General features: G+C 34.5%; 1 protein-coding gene, 1 long non-coding RNA gene and 1 pseudogene across 2 annotated transcripts; 2 read left to right on the top strand and 1 right to left on the bottom strand.

The window, feature by feature from the left end:
* Positions 1-2,526: 2,526 nt before the first annotated feature.
* Positions 2,527-3,159, bottom strand: LOC18049646 (dehydration-responsive element-binding protein 2G). Its single transcript, XM_006443222.2, has one exon. It carries the CDS (start codon positions 3,157-3,159, stop codon positions 2,527-2,529), a length of 633 nt encoding a protein of 210 aa, XP_006443285.1.
* A 1,571-nt stretch (positions 3,160-4,730) lies between these two features.
* Positions 4,731-5,995, top strand: LOC112099977 (annotated as a pseudogene).
* A 2,391-nt stretch (positions 5,996-8,386) lies between these two features.
* LOC112100320 lies at positions 8,387-9,016 on the top strand. Its single transcript, XR_002906656.1, has 3 exons — positions 8,387-8,426; positions 8,735-8,884; positions 8,993-9,016. It is a non-coding gene; the product is annotated as an uncharacterized LOC112100320 (long non-coding RNA).
* The last annotated feature ends 12,674 nt before the right edge of the window (positions 9,017-21,690 follow it).

The following is a 21,690-nucleotide window of genomic DNA, read 5'->3' as shown; positions in this document are numbered from 1 at the left end:
TTCTGATTCCTACAGTTAAAGTAAATACTTTATTATGATTCTCATTTCCTATTCTAATTCCAGCCCATTCTAATTAGTAGTGGGTAAATACACCATTATATTGTGGTGAATGCTTGTTTAGTCTTTATATTTCGATTTAAATGTTCGTTTGATCTTTATGTTTTGAAAAAAAAAAAGTGAGGCTATTTGAACCTACAAATTTACTCTCTAAACCCATCATTCAATAAAATTTTAATTATTGATTTATCCTTAAAGAAAATTACATCTAAGGACAAGAGAATTTATACAAAAAAATAAGAATTATAATTTTACACCCATTTTATGATGAAACATATAAAATGTTTATTTCTTTCATATATTCATTACTTAATCTCGTCTCTCTTATAATCCTACAATTTTCCAATTGTCAATATTTAAATGTCCTAAGAAAAGAACTTCAAAGATTGAAAATGAAATTTGAAAAAAAAAAAAAAGAATGTAACGTGAGTTTGTTTAGGTCCCTAAACAAAGAAAAGTAATTAGTACTAATGTTGCTTTTTTTGCTTCTTCTTCTTCTTTACAATAATTTACATAAACTTCAAATCTCTGTAATCAATAAATAGGACAAAAAAGAAAGGCCTAACTATCTTCGAGTTGTTTTAAGGTAGAACACGAATCATAATCGCATACGTGAAGTGATAAATACTAGTTAAAAAAACACGTTATAACTTTGATTGTATGATTATGAAAGAGTACTCTATCGTAAAGTGATTTCAACATAGCTGACTTAAGAAGAAATATTACACCAATGGGTTCTCATACGTCATGTAATTCAATCAATCCAATATGATACATTCCGGCCGGTGAAATATTAGTATCCATGCTGTTTATATTTAAAAACCTTGTCTAACGTTATAGTATTTTGAAGCAAAAGAACAAGAGGCAGATCCCGGCTTGGGTTTTAATATAACTCTTTTATTTCTGTTGAAAACAAATTGGGATATGTATGAAGCTAGAGAAAGGATTACTTTTTCTTTTTTAAAATACATAACACTATTTTTGTTGAGGTTATTTTTTGAGATTTTAAAGAATGTACAGAGTAAAAATTCAGTATTTGAATTTAAGTTGTGGGTTTATTAAGAAAATGAATTTAATGAGTAAATTTATGAGTTCAAATAACCTCACTCTTTAAAAATTTATAGTAAGATATCATACTGTTAATTATATTACAAGCATGCACCTTACTTTCTCCTGATTTAAAAATAAAAATTCATAACATAGATTACAAAACTTGTGATAAATAAACTGTAAATTAAAAAAAAAAAGAATATTCATACCAGAGAACAAACTGTAAATTTCTTAAAGCCTTTTTTACGTACTAGATAATTATAAGCCCCTTTATAGATGATTCTTGAACAACTAGTCATGCACTTATATTTACAATGTTCTATCCCCCTTACATTCTACCCATACTTTTATTTGCATTTCATTTTTGCATAGAAAATCCTAGTAGGAGGGAGCAAAGTAAAAGACATACATAATTTTTTTTTTTATAGATATGGTGTTGGATGTGCTTAAGGGTTTGTTTCATAGTGAGGTAGTGCTATAGCTTTAATGTTATAGTTGCTACGGAATAAAATGTTGTAGCTGTAAAGGAAAAGTTCAAGAGTGTTATAAACCGTTACGTGAGGCTTAGTTTTTAAATTTTTGTTTAGAAACGTATATAGATGAGATTAGAAATAAACAAGTTAAATAATAAAAATTAGCCACGTACCACTATCCAGCTATTCATATTTGCCAAACAACCGCACAATATCAAACTGTGGCAGCATCAGAAACAAATGCAACCAAATATGACTAGTAAAAGACAATGGGATAAAAATTTGCACGAACAATAGTAAAATACACAATTACAAGGAAAAACAAGTACATGCTTGCATTTTCTTTTTATTTTTTCCTATTACAATAATTATACATCCATCATTCCTAGCAAAAACAAGACAAACTGACAGGCACTCAGAAAATAAAAACTAATTGACAAGCCAGAAAGTAAAAGCTGAAAGGCAGCCCAAAGGCAGAGGCAGGTATTAAAACCACCTATGTACAGACGCTGCCTAACAAAACAAAACTTCCGAACCCACTGACTAAAAACATAACAAGCAAAGGTTAGATCCTCTCTCTGTCTCTTATCATTGATTCATAGTACTCTAAATTTAGTGAAAAAAAAAAAGAAATATTGATTTGACTATGAATAGTGTGAAATAAGTTGATTTAATTATTATCATCAAAATCCGTAACTGCTTGTTTCTTTAGAAGAAACTTAAACAAAAAAAAAAAAAGGAAAAAATATCCTTCTCCAACAAGCAAACTCCATGAAAACCTGCAATAATTACAACCCATCTAAATCTGGAGTTCTCTACACACCCTTATCCATTATCCATTTATGGAATTAATTTTTCTCCCTTAAACACAACTGACAGTGATACAGACCATATTATTAAAACCCTAAAACCCAAAACACACGTACAAGGACAAGGCCCCAGAAGCTCACAAGCTCCGTGGAGCTTGAAGCCCATCCCAGTCCAAGTCATTTCCACCCATCATCAAATCACTCAATGAAACCCCAGAATCATTCACATCCAAGAAATCATTTGCCTCCAAAGACTCTGGCCAATACAGATTGTCTTCTCCACTAATCCAACTTGTAAAATGTCCAGGCACTGAGCTTTCTCCAAAACGAGATGAATTGCCGACAGACTCATTACTCGACTCTATCTGTTGTTGTTGTTGGATTGGAACAATATGATCTGTCGTGAATACTTGGCTAGCGGTGATATGATTATTATTATTAATATTATTACTACTAGGTCTGTTATGTTGTTGCACTTGTGGCAAGTTAAGCTTTGCGTAATCACCGTAGAGTTTGCGTGCGGCTTCATCATAAGCAAGAGCTGCATCAAGAGAAGTGTTGAAACTGCCAAGCCAAAGCCTTGCACCACGATTTGGTTCTCGAATCTCAGCCACCCATTTGCCCCACGTTCTTTGCCTTACTCCTTTGTAGGTGCACAAGACATTTTCAGGGCCTCCTTTACCTTTCATGCATCCTTTTCTTGATCTCCCCATGTTTGGTTTCTTTGTTCCTTTCTGTGATAGACTAGCTGCTTCTGATACTTTCTCCATATTGTTATAACTTAAGTTTCTCCACCAAATATGGAGCTTCTGCTTATCTTGTTGTACTACTAAACGGATATGTACAAGTTTGTAAAGTGACACAAGTATTGCCTCTTAAATGCATGCCAAATATGGTAATTTTGACTAACAATTTTCTCCTGGAGTATGTTGGCGATGGACATGTGTTTGTGTCATGTCACAGCTTGGGTGAATACTTGGATACTTGTCGATTGCATAAAATGGCTAATGACAGGTGGCGATAGAAAACCAGAAACACCTGCCTTGAATGTTGTGAAATTGCTTCAGCCAGAAGGAATTGATGACGATCTAACTTTTATTTGTTTTTCATGCCTCTTTTTTTATTTTTCTTCTCAATAGTCGTGTGATTCGAAATTGGCTTTCGAAGCTAGATTTGGGTTGGACATTTCTATGCGCGTAAGGTGCGTTCTTGAATCGGATAAGGAACAATTAATAGAGGAAATTCTACAGGATTTCTATGTAGCACAGCATTCAATATACTTATTTTAACTGACTAATTTTCTTACTTATACATTTATTTTTAAATTTGTCAACTATGTGTAGATATGGCTGAAACTAGTGTTATGTTTACACGTAACCCATTTGTATTATATTAATTCGATGTATTTTAAAAAACTATAGTATAATTATATTGTGAAAATAGATGTATATATGTCTATGTACTTGTGTGTAAAAGCAAATTCATTTTTATCACCTTACTTTTGAGGAATTGAATTCAGGTGTTACCTAAAAAAGTTATTTGAAAATCGGTTGACCAATAGGGATTATATTAAGTATCTGTAAATGTATTATTGAATGTGATAAGTATTTATTGAGTGAATAATGTTTTTATAAATTTTTTAATTCATATAACTTTATCCTTATAATACTCTAAACTAAAATATGTTAGGGAATTTAGGACATCTCGTAGCAGTTACAGTCAATTTGCTTGTTTTGCATTAAGCATATCTCTTAAACTTTCAATTTGACATCATATTCGTTAGATAAGCTCACATTTGATCGTCATAATATTGCTATTACAGTACATCCCATATAAATTTAGGATTATTTGAAAATTTCAAACTACTTATATATGCGGTTTAATAGAGTCAGATTCTAATGTTATTAGACTACACAATTTTATAGTGTATTGAAAAATAATTCTACTAAACTATACAACTTGACAAAATATCCACATTAAAAAAAAAAAATTGATCAAGTCTAAGGTATAAGAACTTTCTCGAATTTTTATTTGGTCCTCACCTTACATTTGATAATTATATCTATATCTATATACAAGATCCAGCTATGTTGCAACAGTTACAACATACCACACTTTTTGTCCTTATCCAATGTAACCATTGAATGATTTAGTGCTTAATCTAATGGCTTAAACTATTTTCTGAATATTTAAAGTAACAACTTACAACCGTTGGAGCCGGTTGCATATTAATTTAATATCATTTGGGGGAGCGTACAGTTGGGAAGTTTCTTAGTATGCCAACAATGGAATTGATTTCATCTCAAATCGATCTGCAGGCAGCAATTGGGAAATTACACTCATGGTCTTCCTCTTCTTCACTTCCTCTCTACTCTTCACTTTTTACTCTCACTCTCGCGATGTTTACAGCTCGATAAGTACAATTACAAACCAGGAAATGCCATTAACAATTTTCATTTGTCTTATTCGTTTTGTTTTTTAGTAGAAAGCCAAAAAAAAGGTGGGAGGTTGGGGCGCCGTGATGAAATGGTTTTGAGTTTTTGACGGAATGTTTGTTTTTGTGATTCATTTAGGGTTTGAATTCAGGCTCGTACAGACTCTGGATCTATTCGAGATCCGTATTGGCGCTGAAATCAGATCCTTTGAAGCCTTGGTTTGAATTCAACCTTGAGAACTCGAAGCTTGTTAGAATTTTCATTGATCTCTCCAGAAATTACACGGATCTTATCACTAAACCCTACATATCGGGCATCAATTGAGTCTGATTCTCTCACAATTGATGAATCAATATTGAGACAGTTCGAAAAAGAAGTAAAAAAGAGAATCAACTTGACTCGCTACATAATTGCGGAGGCCAAAGAGTCTTTTGATAATAAATGGAAGATTCAGACGTTAAAAGACACTATTGTTATTATGAACGAACAATTGACTAAGGCGAAAAAGCAAGGAGCTTTTTTGAGTTTGATTGCTGTGAAATCGTTGCCTTAGAGTTTGCATTGTTTGGTTATGAGGTTGATGAAAGAGCGAATTGTTCATTCGGAGAACTATAATGAAGAAGGGAAGCCCACACCTGCAGAATTCGAGGATCCCAAACTTTATCATAATGCTTTTTTTTCTGGGTAATATGCTTGCAGCTTCGGTGGTGGTGAATTTAGCTGTTAAGAACTCGAAGGAGCCTTGGAAACATGTGTTTCATGTTGTGATGGATCAAATGAATCTCGGGGCAATACAAGTTATGTTTAAATTGAGGATCTCTCTATCTTACATGCATGTAAGATACATCTCCCTCACATGAAGAGTGTGTGGGTCCCACACATGCACTGTTCATGTGAGGGGAATGTATTTTACATGCATGTAAGATAGAGATTGCCTTAAATTGAAGGATTATAATGGAGCACATATAGACACGAAGGCTGTTGAGGATTATAAATTTTTGAATTCTCGCATGTCCCTGTGTTGAGGCAGCTGGAGTTTGCTAATTTGCAGAGGTTTTACTTCAGGAAGTAGCTTGAGAATGCTACGAAAGATGCTACTGACATGAAGTTTAGGAATCCCAATTACTTGTTGATACTGTATCGTTTGAGGTTTTGGATAAAATTTCAATGATGGCCGCTTAAAACAAATAAAAAAAAGAATTTGAATTGTATTTCGATCTTTATTTATTTGATATAGTTTTCTTCAATCTCTCTATGCAACCGGTTACTTTAATTATCCACAAACTTATCTCAACCGTTGGATGGACTCACTTTATATCCAATGGCAGTTTTAAATAAAGATAAAAAGTGTGGTATGTTATAACTGTTGCAACATAGGCGAGTCCATATATACATATATCTTTGGCAGTAGAGGTGGCAAAAATACATGCCCAGTCTGGACCCAGACCGTACCCGAGCGTTGTGGGCCAGGTATTACCCGGCCCGGATATGAAGTCGGGTCGGTCTTGGGCATCACTTGATAAACCCGGAACTCGGATTTTATTAAAAAAATATTATAAACATATATTATTTTAAATATTTATATTTTTTGACTCATTTATTATACATATATAAAGTTTTAAACACTTAAAGTTTATATTTTTATGTCAAATTTTATTGAAATAAATTTAAAACTTATAAAATTACCAAAAAAAATATATACACATATAATATTAAAAAATATAAAATTTGGGTACCTGAATTAAAACCCGGCCCGAACCCAAACCTAAACCGGTTGCATCCGGACAAGATCCGGTCATTGTAATACCCGGACCCGACCCCAACCCCAACCCAGGGTTTTGCCATCCCTATTTGGCAGCAGAGAGAAGTTTGCTTTTAGATTATTTGCTCAAGAGAGCCATGTGTTGTCTTATTTGCATGATACCGGGAGCAGCAACATCACATGAAAGATAGCCCCTTCTTTTTAGGAGACAACCGGCGGCTGTTTAATGACCCCGGTTCGTTTTGTGTATATTATATTATTCATCACAGACTTTGTTTCCGGTCATTCTCGGTTAGCCCGACCATCATATGCTCAAAGTTCAAAAAGTGGCTCAGACAGTAAGTGACCGACTAGACATTATTTCCAGCAACAGCATAGTGTACAAAATATAAGGATTTTTGTGGTAAATTTTAAATTAAATTTTGTTAATAAAGTTTAAAAAATTACTTAAAAACCAATCGATTAGATCTTAGTAAAATATAAAGATTTAATAGATTATATAAATTTAACATTAATTCATATAGTGTATATTTGACATATCTTATAACACTATGTCAAAGTCCTGTATTGTACTAAAATATTACAATCCTATGCTTGTCTTTTAAAATGCATTGCATAAGCAAAATATTCAACGCGGAAAACCCTGCATGAACTAAACCCTTGGGGCAGTTGAGTTTGTGCAGGTATACATTACAACCAAAAAAAAAAATATTCTGAAAAAAACTCTTCTTTCTTTTATTTGCAACAAATTTATATAATTGTTTATTGATTATAATTTATTTAGGGTTCTTTTGTTCGTAGCTATAAATCTTTATTCTTTAGGGAAGGTTTAAAATTTAATTCTGTAATTATCCAATATATATATGAAATCAGCCACTAACAGCATATGGATTTATGTTTATCAGAGCTTTGGATGTATTTATCAAGGCTTTCAACATTATATATATATACATAGAGTTGAACATAGTAAAATAAGAAATTGAAAGATTTCGTTGAAATTGTTCGTTTGGAAATTTCTCCGAAAAGTTAATCATAGTTTCTTCTCTCCAGCGGAACAATAAGGTCGTTATACTCATTACTAAACTTGTTGAAGAGATTAAATATAACCAAGGTATATCTTTTTTATTAGAGGTTGAATTGATCATCAAAAGAAGCACCACAAGAAAATAGAGTATTGGCTACAAATTCTATTGCAACAAAACTTACTTTATTGCTAAAATTCATATCTTGCAACAAAAATTAGTCTTTATCGCTATAGCTAAACATATTTTATTCTTCTTAATGATGTGGAATAGGCAAGAAAATTAGAATATATGGCAACAAAATATTTTCTTGCCCTACGCTATGTTTGGCAACAAAAGTGTTCTTGTTGCCTAACAAGCTTAATGAAGGAAAAATATGTTTCGTTGCTCAAGTTTTTCCACAACAAACACTTGAATCAGTTGCAACAAATGAAATATTGCAAAAGGTTGTGATTAGCGAGAAAATTTGTTTTGTACTCTCAGAGTTTTTTACAACGAGATTAATTTTGTTGCGCAAAGGTTAACAAAAATATTAAATTAATAAATGAAAATATAAAGATAATATAAAAGCAAACATGACTTTGTGGGAGGTTTTTAATTTTTTATTTCCGCGCCCTTTATTTAATAAACCGCGTGCTAACCGAAGTAAAGTTTCCATCTCCAATTTTTTCTTAATTAAAATATTGCTTCTAGAATATTTCCACTTTACTCTTTGCTTGTTTCTTTTGCCCTGCCTTGGAGTCATTCTCTCTGCCCAAGCTTTAAGCCATTGAAGAGTTGTACTTGGAAGGCACCACTCAAGACAACGATTTCTTCAAGTAAATTTAGTTTTATTTTATATATTGGCCTGTTGAGTTTGATTTTGTTTAGTGGGTTTTGCTTTAATTATTTATTAAGTGGGTCTTTGTTTCAATTTTTAATTTGTTAAATTAAAGTTAATGGATTTTTCATGGGTTTTTCATGGTGAAGAACCTGAGTTTGTGGACAATAGTCAAATGAATGTAGGATCTATGCCCAGTAATAGGATCTTTCATGTTATAATTTCTTTGACAAAATTATAGTTATCTTGATTTATTTTTATGTTGATTATTAATAAACTCTAATGTATATTTTTAATAATTACTAGATGGGTCCTGGACATAGAGTTACCAAACGTGTAAGAGCAGAAATTGTTGTCGCATCTACAATTCCCCAATCTCAGCCTGTTATGCCCAGCCAAGAGTTTGTGCAAGGTGTTGTTACAACTCTAGAATTTGGTATTTAAAGAGTTTAATTGGTAGGTTTTGTTTGATCGACTATTAGTAAGTACTTATGATTATTAATATTCTTCATCTGTCATTTTTTTTAATTATAAACTGAGATATCTTTTTTTTCCTAAATTCAGTCAAAGTTTGAGATTGATTTGAACGTACCACATGTTCGTCGATGTGTGAATAACATTATGGGTGGGAGATATCATGATATGAGACATTGGATGTATGATCATTACTTGGATTATCCATCCTTTGAAGAGGCACTTAAGCATTCATATCCAGGCATATGTCCAGATGATTGGGCTTGGCTTTGTCATAACATTTACAATTCCGCAAGTTTCTAGGTCCAATGATATTCATATTATGAACTTTAAATTGTCCAACTAGTTGTCAATATGCTTGTATATGTATCTTATTTTCCACTGTTATATTTTTTTAATGTAGACTCAATCTACCAAAAACAAAGCTATCATATGTCCATTGTGGGGGATCAAGACCTTCTGTTAATTATCTTGAGGATGACATGGTTGATGGTGAAATAGAATTATTTCGCGTCAATCATTTCAGCAAGACAAAAGGTTGGGTGAATGAGGTGGCACACTTAAACCATGTAAGATGCTTTGTTGGAAACAAAATTTTTAATTTTATTACCTACATACTATTGATGAAAGTTTACTCATTGAGTTTTTTTTTTCTTAATTTTTCTTTCATGCTCTAATTAACTTTATTATTTGAAATATCAAATAATTAGATTTATAAGTATAACAGCAAGTTTCTTTTTTTTTTCTTCAATTTATGCCTTAATACAAATTAATTCCATGACCAATGGATTAAATTTCAACTATTTAATTAATAAAATTCTTTTTTTTCTTCCTTCATTTACTAACAAAGCTTTATGTATAGGACCAAATGGTAGAGATACAACAACAGTAACAAATAGATCCTCAAGAAGCAAAACCACTAACTCAAAAGGAAATATGCATTGAAGTACTTGGAAAGAAAACATGCTATTTTCGAGGACTTGGCAACGGACCACGCCCAACTTCAAACCATGGTGTTGATACTTCTGAGGCTGACAGATTGCATGGTATTATATCTTCACAACAAAGTAGATTGGATTCACAAGATGTTGAGCTTCAAGAACAAAAGAAGACTATTGATCAATTGGAGTCCAGATTGTCCCAATTTGAGGGTATGATGCAACAATTTTTTTCTTCTCAAGGATCCGCTTTTCGCTTTACAGATTTAGCTACTCAATGATTACTCATTTCAATGATGTCCTTAGAGTATCTCGAACTTGTTAGTATTTTGAATTGGTCATCACTTGATCTTTTTGGTTACTGCTGGTGCATGTCATATCTTTAAGTATTTGGAGTTTGGAGTAGTTGTAATTAGAGATCGTTTATAATTTTTGCTCATTACATTTTTGGGATAGATGACAATCCACTTTTGTATTTGACTATCATATGTGATTCTTAAAGTCAGTTTTGTATATATATATATATAGCTTGGATACTGAATGAGCCTTTAACTTTTAAATTAGTTCAATGACATTAATGATTTTTTTGTTAGATTTCTCAACATATATTTCTAGTTTATTATTGTCATGGTGGGGGAAAAAATTGGTATCTTTCCCAACGAACTTGGTTTGCTTCCTTTTATACCATGATATTATTAAAAAAAATAGTACCAACGAACTTGGTTTGCTTCCTTTTATACCATGATATTATTAAAAAAAATAGTACTATTTTTTAATGACAAAATTGATTTGTTTCTAAAAATATTTAAATATTTATTACAAATTTGTAAAATTTTCAACATAAAAAAACAAAGTAGTTTTGTTGCCTAAAATGATCTTAGCTAACAAACACCTTTGTTGGTACACGTTTTTTTTTATAAAATGTACTTTATTTCTTAGCAACAAATTAGTTTTGTAGTAAATAACTATATAGAAACAAAATTATTTTGTTGTGTAAAACTGTTTAGAGCAACAAAAATGTTTGTTGCCAAATTATTCTCTAAACAAGTTGAAGACTCCTTCACAACGAATCTGTTTTGTTGCGAAAGGAAGTTTGAGGCGAGAAATGTTTTGATATGTTGTTAAACATAGAGGGCGACAGTGCTAGGCCGACGACCGGGCCGACAAGCTTGTTTTTGTAGCAATAACCTATGGCAACAAAATTGGCACTTTAGGCAACAAAATCTTTTTGTTGCAAAAAGCCATTTCTGTTGTGGTGAAGAATTAGGCCAAAAATTATGTATCAACGTTCAAACAAAAATACTTATATGCATCAAAAACCCTAGGTTGGGCGGGGTAAATGCATTAAAAAGGGCCAAGTATATTTCTTTTTTTTAACATTTTAATCGGGATTTATTTTGTTTATTGTAGGCTACCTATTATATATCTTGATTTTTGTAAACAGGTTTTCTTGAAGGATCAAAATTTCTGTTAGCAAAAGTGCACGGTATGAAAGTATGTTAGTATAAAAGTTCAGAATATTGATGGAGAATATTAACTAACTTTGAGTTCTGAAAATTTATCAGGGTTGAAGGTAATAAAAGGAATCGTTGCCCGTCTTGGTTGAACGAAGTAAATTTCAATTGGCAAAGACAATTATTCCAAAGGTAAGTTTATAATTTTGAATGGTTTGATTTACAAGTTGATTAATGTTATGTGTACATAAGAAAAATACTGATACTTAGGAATTCAATCTCACAGTAGAAAACTTATAATGAAACTTCAAGATTTTCATATGAATGATAGAAGCAATCTATGTAACTGTTCTTGTTAAATTCAACCATGTTTTATAAATATTATATGTTAATTACATAAGTAATGGGCAAATGAATTACATGATATGTATTTGTTTTTTTAGAATCATTAAATTATATGTTTCATGTGAAGAATGATTTAGAAGACCGTATATGCTGTTTTATTAAGATTACAAGCCTGTAAAATTTAGAATAAGATTGAACTTTTGCAAGTTTGTCAATAGATTGTCTATTTTATTCTAGGTTGTTTATCATAAGAAGCTTTCAATTTTTTTTCTCTCTAGAATTTATACTTTTTTTTTCTTTAGGGATTTATTAGAGCTACGAAGAAAAATAATTGCTGGAGGCAAAGGAATATATAACATCTTGGAGTGAAAATAAATACTTTAATTTACTTTTTGTACAGGAAAGCTTTTTTCTACTTTCATGTGATATGTCACTTTAATTGAACTTAACAGATTTGCTGAATGTGTACCAATAATTTTTTCTAATATAATTCTTGTTTTTAATATGTGTACTTATTAACTCAGTGGATGTGACAGCAAGTCATATGTATAAAGGCAACAATACATTAAATTTATTTAAATAAAATAAAGAATACATTGAGATTCTTTTAAAAAATTAAATTGAGTGTAGCAATGCTATTTCTCTTACGTTATCACGACAAGTTTATGTATATCGTTATAAAATAATCACAATTTATCATTTTAGTTATAACAGCAAAGTAAGTTTAGTCATTAAAGTCACCATTCATGACTTATACCTATGCCATAAAAACTAGATGACTTTTCACGGCTCGTGGATTCATACCATGTCAAACGATACTATTATAACCTTTTGATAGCATTTTTTTTTTTAATGGAAAGTAAGCCTTTCATTCCACAAGAACAACACGATTAATTACATTCTGCACTTCTGCTGGAATTGTTTCAAACCAGATAGTAGCTGAAGAATTCCTTAAAGCAAATTTTGCTAAGGCATGGGCATGCACATTACAGATTCTAGGAACAAAAGAAAATTGGATGTGTTGAAACTCTCTTTTTTCACTTTGGATATATGATAATATACAATGAATCTCTGTTCTGCTACCCTTGATGTTGTTTAAAAGATCAACCACTTCTTTACAATCAGTTTCTACCATTAAACTAGAAATGGCTGCTTGTTTGGCCACTTGCAGGCCCCATTGGATTGCTTCTACTTCTGCAAAGCTAACACTCTCCCTTAATTGAGCTTGCTTGATTCCTACAACTAGAACCTTTCCATCTGCACCTCTGGTAATTGCTCCCACACCTATCTTCTAGTCTTTACTGTTCATAGCTGCATCTACATTAAGTTTCAGCAAGTTTTCAGGGGGAGGCTTCCATCTCTGTTGAAATTCTCCTTTGATCTTGCTTGCAAGAATTGTTCCAGGATTCCTCACCCTTTGATAGGCCTTTAAAACTGATTCTACTTTTGTTGCTGAGATCCTTGGATCAAATTTCTTCCCTTCGAAAATGAACTTATTTCTTGCAGACCATATCATCCAACAGTAAACAACCATCGGTTCTACTTCTGCTTTCGAAAATCTGGAATGCATTTCTTGGATGGCATTGAAGAAATCTTGATTGTGCTCATTTGAGAGCTGTAGTGTTAATGGAGCTAGGTCCCAAATCTTTCTTGCTGTTTTGCATTTCATCAGGGCATGGCTTACTATTTCTACTTTCTGCTTACATCTCTAACAGATCGGATCTTGCAAGCTCTTCCTCTTGTAAAGGTTTTCTGCAGTCGGAAGGATGTTTTTTAGAGCTTTCTACATGAATATTTTAACCTTCTCGGGTAATTTTAGCATCCAGGGGATTTTCCATTGCCTAGAGCTATTGGCTGAGCTACCAGGCTCGTTGGGGAAGTTTAAGTGAAAAGCTAGCTGATAACCACTTTTTACCGAGTATTCACCTTTCTTATCAAAATGCCATAGCACTTCATCTTCTTCTTGGCTTCTTGGAAGAGGGATTTTAATAATAGCTTCAATATCTTCTTTCATAAAATGTTGCTCCAACTTTTTTTTTTTTTTTTTGTCTTATCCACGAGGTATCCTGGGGAGGGCCCCAACTGTGGGAAACACCTTTAAGCCCGTACCACAACCCAGACTAGAAGTCCCCGCTCAAACCGGGAGGCACAGGTTCTCCCAACAAAGACGACTTCCCTGCGACTCGAACTGGGGAGCAAACCCAGTCAAGCCACTTAAGGGGACTCCATTGCCAGTAGAGCCAACACTTTGTTGGTGTTGCTCCAACTTATTAACTCTCCACTTATTATCAGAATCAATCAATTCAGCCGCAGCAGTCTCAGGAGGAAGGTTTTTTTGGAGATATTGACTTGAACGTGACTGGTCTTGGGATCCAATTGTCTTTGTAAATTTGAACCTTCTTTCCATCCCTTATCCTCCATCTCGCCCCTTTCTTAACCACTTGACTTCCCCATAAGATGCTTCTCCAAATGAAAGAGAGGTTAGAGCCTGCCTTTGCATTTCAAAATGTAGAGTTCATGTAGTATCTGGCCTATTACCCTTGCCATTAAAGAATTAGGAAACCGAATTAATCGCCATCATTGCTTAGCCACCAAAGCTTGGTTGAAGCTAGTGAGGTCCCGGAAACCCAATCCTCCTCTGCTTTTTGCTTTGCTCAGGCTGTCCTATCGCGACCAGTGAATCCCGTGCTTGTTCTTTTTGGATCCCCACCAGAACCTTGCAATTTCTTTTTGGATGTCTTCACATAAACTTTTGGGGAGCTTGAACACACTCATGGCGTAAGCTAGAACTGCTTGAGCTACTGCTTTGATGAGGATTTCTTTCCTGCCACTTGAAAATAGCTTGTGATGCCAACTTGAGATCTTGCTGGACACCTTAAGCTTAACCTCGTTGAAAAAATTCATTTTTTTCCTGCCTAGCATAGATGGTAAACCTAAATGCTTCTCATATTTGGACACCACCTTCAGCTGGAAGATACTTATTATTGTTGAAATTTGCTCGCTTATAGTCTTGCCGCTAAAGAACATGGAGGATTTTTCGAAGTTGAAAATCTGCCCGAATGCCTTCGTATAGCAGTAAAAAATCCTCTTCAAATGCTTGCAATTTGCTACAGAGGCCCTGTTGAAGACTAGATTGTCATCAGCAAATAGAAGGTAGGATATGTTAAGTGTTAGAAAATGCATATTTATAAAGGAGAAAACCGTCATTTTACATTTCAAGTCTTACTAACAACCCTTACTTTTATGTATTTAACCTTCTTGTGATGTAATTACGTGTGTGTTATTTTAATTAAGTATTTTAAGTATTTTAGGGGCAGTATAGTCATTTCACAATAAAGGAGAGATCAGACGGCAAAACGGACATCACTTTTGAACTCAGGATGGTCGAAAACCTTAGGAGGAGCATAAAAGGAAAAATGGCACTATTCACATATACGGTACTATTCACGTATACGGTACTGTCTACGTTACTGTTCATGACACTGTTCACATAGACGGATCGATGACGTGGCATTGACCGATGATGTGGCATTGACTGATGAGGTGTCACGATCCTGTTGGACTAAAATTCTTATGTACTGTTGATGGTGACGTGGCAGCATATCAGTGGACGAAAAATCTCGCGTACGGTGCATGCATCACACAGGATTATTTTCAACCAAACCGCATTACTGTTCATCCGGGTCAAACCATGTTACTGTTCATCCACGTGGTCAAACCGTGGACTGTTGACTGATGACGTGGCGCAATCCTGAGCGTCCAAACTGTTTTTAATCCGATGGCCATGATTTACTCCATGTATCTATAAAAAGGGGGCCTCCCCCCCCTAATTGGATATCTCTGAATCCATTTTTGGGATCCATTTTCTGTAATTTCTTCTCCATCTTGTATTTTCTTTATATTTTAATAAATTCCCATTTTGCCCTTAGTTCAATTATGAGTGGCTAATTTTCTTTCAAGCTTGGGTTGAAGGTGAAGTCTCAACATGTGTCATGGGCTTTATTTGGTAAATTTATTTTCTTTTCCCCTCTAGTTTTTGTGGATGATTTGACTTATCGTCGACAAATAATACTGATCTTGTCTAGATACCGCCTCGGTTACACCGGCTCTCTAGTACAAGGTTATTATTATTTGGCACGATAAGCCCTTAGCACCATATTGATTAGAGCGTGGTTCATGAGGTGTGAATTCCCCCCTCATGATTTAATTGGCATTAATACGGATTATTTAGCCCATGATGCATGTTGATACGGATCCAGATACCCAAGTACGTCATTTCAATAGAATTCTCTTCAATTTATTCTCGCCATTGCAATTCCAATTTTAGAATTTATTATCGCAATTTCAATTACAATTTTAGGATAATTTAAATCACTTCCACCACAATTCCAACCACCCATTTTGCAAAATTAATTCTATACACAATTAAAATCCTCCTCCTCGTGGGATCGACACTCGTCACCATTGATCTACACTACAATAGATTCGTGCGCTTGCGAGTACATTAAAATTTGCACAACAGGATATCGTGATGTCTTTTACGAACCTCAGCCCTATGATTTTCTGCTCCCTTTCAGCTTGATGCAGCAAGTTTGAGAATGCTTCTGCACACAAGATAAAAAGATATGGGGATAGGGGGCATCCTTGTCTAAGACCCATTTCCGGTTTAATTAGACCCACTAGATCTCCATTGATAATAATTGAGAAAGAAGCCGTGGTAATGCAGCTCATAATTAATCTTATCCATTTTACTGAGAAGCCCAAGATAAACATGGTTTGTTCAAGAAAATTTCATTCAACTCTATCATAAGCTTTGCTTATGTCAAGTTTTAAAGCCACCAAGCCATTCATATGACCCTTACTGTGCCTTATCTTATGGAGGCATTCATAGCCAATAATAATATTGTCCGCAATGAGCCTATTGAGTATGAATGCGCTCTGGTTTGGGGAAATAATGTGATTCAAAATCGACTTTAGCCTATTCGCTATTGCTTTAGCTACAATTCGATACACCACATTATAAAGACTAATGGGTCTAAATTCCATTACTTTCCTAGGCTTCTCAACTTTGGGAATAAATGCAATGAAAGTATGATTTAGGGAGTCTAGGGTACCTTGCTCATTCAAGATATACATACAGGTTTTTGTCACTCATTCACCAACTATTTGCCAATGCTTCTGAAAGAAAGCAGCAGGTAGTCCATCTGGCCCCGGCGCTTTTGTCAGACTTATTTCGGATAGAGCTCTTGTGATATCTTCCGGGGTGAAAGGCTCCTCTAACTAAGCATTCATCTCTTGGGTGACTTTTGGCCGCAACCCTTTGAGAGCTTATGATATATGATTTTGACTTGGGCTGGATGACGTGAAGAGTTGTTGAAAATACTCATAGAATTCCCCTTCAATACCTTCTGGATCATCAACCCAATTCCCTCGATAATCTTCAACTCCCTAGATTTTGTTCTTCCTTCTCCTGGCGGATGCTTTAAAGTGAAAATACTTTATATTTTTGTCCCCTTCTCTTAGCCAATCTACTCATGATCTCTGCTTTCAGTACACTTTTTTGTCAATCAGCATGTTGCTTATTTGGTTCTCAAGCTTTTTGATTTCTTCCTCATCTATTGCTTGAGTTTGTCTTTGCTTTGTCGTTTTCAATTTCTCCATCAACTCATTCTGCTTCCTTTTTCTGCCTCTGAATTCCTCTTTGCTCCAGATCTTGATATGAGCTAAGGATCTTTTTGCGACCCTCTGAAACTGATGCACTGGACTCCTCCCCTTCTTCCACTAAAATTTTCCCATTTACCCTTCACAATGTTGCTACAAGCTTCGTACGAACTCCACATGTCTTTGTAGTAGTCTCGGGGGCAGAATTTTTCTTGTAATTTAGCTTCTTACAACTTTCTTTTACTTCCAAAATGATTGGGCAGTGGTTCGATACCCAGTTCACTAGGTTTGTTGCCGGGAGGTTTTGGAAAAAGCTACTTCAATCTTTGCTACAAAAGAACCTATCAAGACGTTCCTCTATATAGTTAACTCCATATCTCCTATTTGACCATGTGTACTTGTACCCTTTGTAGCCCATATCTATCAAGTTGCAAGCTCGGATAGCCTCTCTAAAATCATACGTCATGTTAATGCTATGGTCATTTCCCCCCAATTTCTCATGAGAGTATAGAATTTCATTATAATCGCCAAAGCAACACTATGGGTATGAGTAGAGCTCTGTTAACTTTTTCAGCAATACCCATGTGTGATGTTTTTTACTTGCTTCAGCATAACTGAAAATCCCAGTACATCTCCATATCTTGCCATTTTGGTTTTGCACAATAGCATTAATGTGGTGAGAGCTATAGGATTTTATAGTGACTTCAACATCCGTACTCCAAAATAAAACTAGCCCGCCTCCTAACCCATTTATATAAACTACAAATCGATTCTCAAAATTAAACTTACCATACGTTTTAGCAACCTGCTGAGCCGTCATCTTTGTTTCACAGCAAAAGAAAAGTTGGGGCCGATGCAGGTGAAAGACTTTCTTTATTGCTATGCGCGTTCGAGGCGTCCCTATACCTCAAACGTTCTAGCTTAGGACCCTCATGGCTGTTGGCGGGGCTGGCTACCAGCTCCCGCCAATGTGTCTTCCACCATTACTGCTGCATATTCTCCTTCAACTTGCTCTGCATCAACTAACTTCAGCTGGCATTTTGTTAAGGAGAGACATAATTGATTTTGGTCGTTGTTTGTCTAAAAGAGCTCAACAATCTTTTTTTCTTGTTATCAGGACTGCGCCTTAAAGTTTCGCTGCTAGGCCTTTTAGCATTTATTGGCTCACTACTGCCCCCTTTCTCCATGTTTTTTACTCTAGCTTGCAGCTTCCATTTCTTTATTTTGGGCTTTGTCTAAAGTTTTTTTGGCCCATTGTCCACATCCTCCTCATTCGTTTTTGCATAGCCTTCGTTTGGTATTTTTTCGTTTGCCTCCTCAATTTCAGTTTCCCGCCACATTTTACTTCTCGCCCTTGTATTTTCATTTCTAGTGAAGCCGTCATTGTCAGCTGGCCTACTCTATTGCTGATTGATTTCTTTGCCCCTACTCTTACCACCAGATTGCAAGTTTTCCATCATCTCCGTACACTGCATTGATGGATTATCCCCAATTGCTGGCTTACGGTTATTACTCATTGGTCCAACTTTATCCCCCTTCTCAATGCCTGTTTTGTTTGGGGGTGACCCGGTTAATCCTATTGGATCTAGTTGAGCATGGGAGGACTTTGGCGTGTTGGCTTCTTCATCTCATGTTTTTGTCTAAAAATGTTCTCAGGTTCACCTCTCTCTACTTCGGTTTAGCTTCACCCTTTCTGCATGTGTAATGGCTCTCATCCAAGCACCGTATGGCAGCCCCTCTTTGGGATGTCCTTTGTATTTTAGGCACTCTTTAAATTGGTGACCAATATGAGCACAACAGAAGCAGAAATCTGGTAGCTTTTCATATAAAACTGGTATTGGTATTTTTTCCCCCTCTTGTTGCAAAAACACTACATTTTTCAGCGGGTAAATTGACCTATGCATTCTCCTGCTTCGTCTGCTTCAATGTCTTCCATAATGCCTATTATTTCCCCCAAAGTTTGGATGGTCTCTCTTGCCATGCACATTATTGGGATATTGTGAATTTGGACCAAAAAGGATGTGTGTGTGAAGGACTGTTTTTTTATGTCTCCTATGCCGCTTGGTTCAGCTAGTACCAAAAGGGCCCTATCAAAATGCCATGGATCCCTTATAAATATTATTCTCCTTTCTTCTTTAGTGGCGAATTTGAATAAGAAAACATTGTCCCCTATGCTCTCAATCTTTTCTTCTTTAATTGTCCTACATGCTTGTTGCATTGCAGCCCTCTAATGACATTTCCCACTAAACAATTTGCAATAATTTTTTCACCCGTAACCTTCATTCTTTCCCCCAGCATTACTGTATCCCCCTCCTATTCTTTTAAAACAATTGCTTGACATTTTTTAATTAATTCATCTGTATCCATATCTTTCTAAAGGAAGCAACTTTTGCAGTGAAGATCCACATACTCAACAGACTTGTAATTAAAGTGGCCTTTGAAAATCTATTATTGACCTCTTTTATGGCAGCAACTTAGAACTTAGAAAAAAGGTGAAAAAAGTGACGAAAGTTGAAAACAGAAAAAAGAATTAGACAAATAGACAAACACCCAACTCGTGGGTGGCTGAAATCAAGCCAAAATGGCTTCAAAATACTTTCATTCTTGTACTTCTTTCAGAGAAAAAAGTAATGTAGAAGAAAGAGATCCCTGTATCTTTTGATAGCATATTTACTCTAGTGTCAAAAGCACTTTTTATTATAGCGCTAAGTAATTATTGTTGAAAACATGAGCCAATAGTGCTTCTTTGAAATCCAAACTTTGAAATAGTAACTTCAACATGAGAATAGAAATCCATGAATAGAAGCGGTTGGTATTGTTTACGTCACTATTCATAGGCACTGTTCACTGGTATTATTTGTGGATTGTTCACTTGGCACTATTCACGACATTGTTTATCCAGCAGAAATCATAAGTTCGTCAAGACATGCACAATATATTATCCTTAACACTTATTTTTGCTCCTCTAGAAACTTTTTTCGATGCAATAAGAACATATATAATGTAGAACAATCTTTAGGATTTAATGATGCTATTGTTGCGAGGTTGCACTCTAAATAATAATATAGAACAATAAAAAAAATTAAGGAGGAAACATGCGAGAAAAGGAGAGGTAATAGATGTTATTGTGCCTTGAAGTCGTTTTATGTCTCCTTAATATAAAGAAACCGTTTTATAATCCTTTTCCTAGTTCAATTTGAATTAATGACCCACTTTCTTTATTTAATTTGAATTGGTTATCCATATGTCTCATAATTTAATTCAATTTTGAATAATCCCAATTACATCTAGATTTGACTTATTCAATTGTAATTTATAATTAGATTGAACATATAACTAATTTCTAATCAAATATAAAAGTGATTGATCTCACTTCCCTCCAATGTGGGAAAGTAGTATTTTATACCAATGAAATTCCAACAATTGTAAATTGTTGTCCTTCCTACTCTCTTCCAAACTCACGACCAACTTCGCTCTACCACCACCAAGCCATCTTACTTTGCCACGTGACACCCCGGCGCTACGTGATACCCCGGCTCCACCACCATTGTGTTATGCGGACCACATCTCCAACAATATTGCGCCATGCGACAACATAAATCAACAACCATTGCACTGCACGACACTACATCTCTACCACCAACACGCTTGTTCTTCATCACCTGAATAATCAAGCCATAAGTTTTGATTTCTAAATTAGGATTTGACTTTTGGATGTTAGGTTTGATTTTGAATTTTAGTAGAATCAGGGTTAGTAATGATTGAATTGCGCCGTGCCACACCATAGATCGTCAACCATTGCATTGCATGGCACTACATCTTTGCCGCTGATGTGCTAATAATTTCCATATTATTTTAATGCTTCTATAACTTAATTTTATGTTAAATTATCTTTTATTATATTAAATTTTATCTTAATTTCCATATTTTGTTATTGTAGGAATATTGGGAATATTCAAGTGAAAGGAAGTTTAAAGAGGAAACAAATTAGAATATAATAGAAAGAATCACCAGCTGTGGAAGAAAAAAAGGGAAAGAAATAAAAAATAAATCAAAGAAGATTTAATTAACCATTAAGCATGCATGCACGTGGGGAGCATTAAAGAATTAATTGACAATTTAAATGGAAAGCATGTGATGGGCGTAACATTGGCGACTTGGCTTGATTTGTTTTAAATCCTTTTGATTTAAGGATTAGGGGACTGAGCAATAATATAAAAAGGAGGAGAAGCAAAACCGAGAGGGACGAGCCGCACAAATTGAGAAGCCAAAGCAGCCGTACAAGATTCAGAGGGAGGTCATGATTAATTCTTGAGTTTTTCTTTTTCTCTTCTCTATTGTCTTCCTTAAATGTTTCCTACAATATTTATGGATTCTCTTTATATTCCCA

This window comes from Citrus clementina, unplaced genomic scaffold (genome assembly GCF_000493195.1).
Source record: "Citrus clementina cultivar Clemenules unplaced genomic scaffold, Citrus_clementina_v1.0 scaffold_3, whole genome shotgun sequence".
NCBI classification, from domain to species: Eukaryota; Viridiplantae; Streptophyta; class Magnoliopsida; order Sapindales; family Rutaceae; genus Citrus; species Citrus x clementina.
Note: the sequence above shows the minus strand (reverse complement) of the source record. Positions and strands in the feature narration are given on the sequence as shown.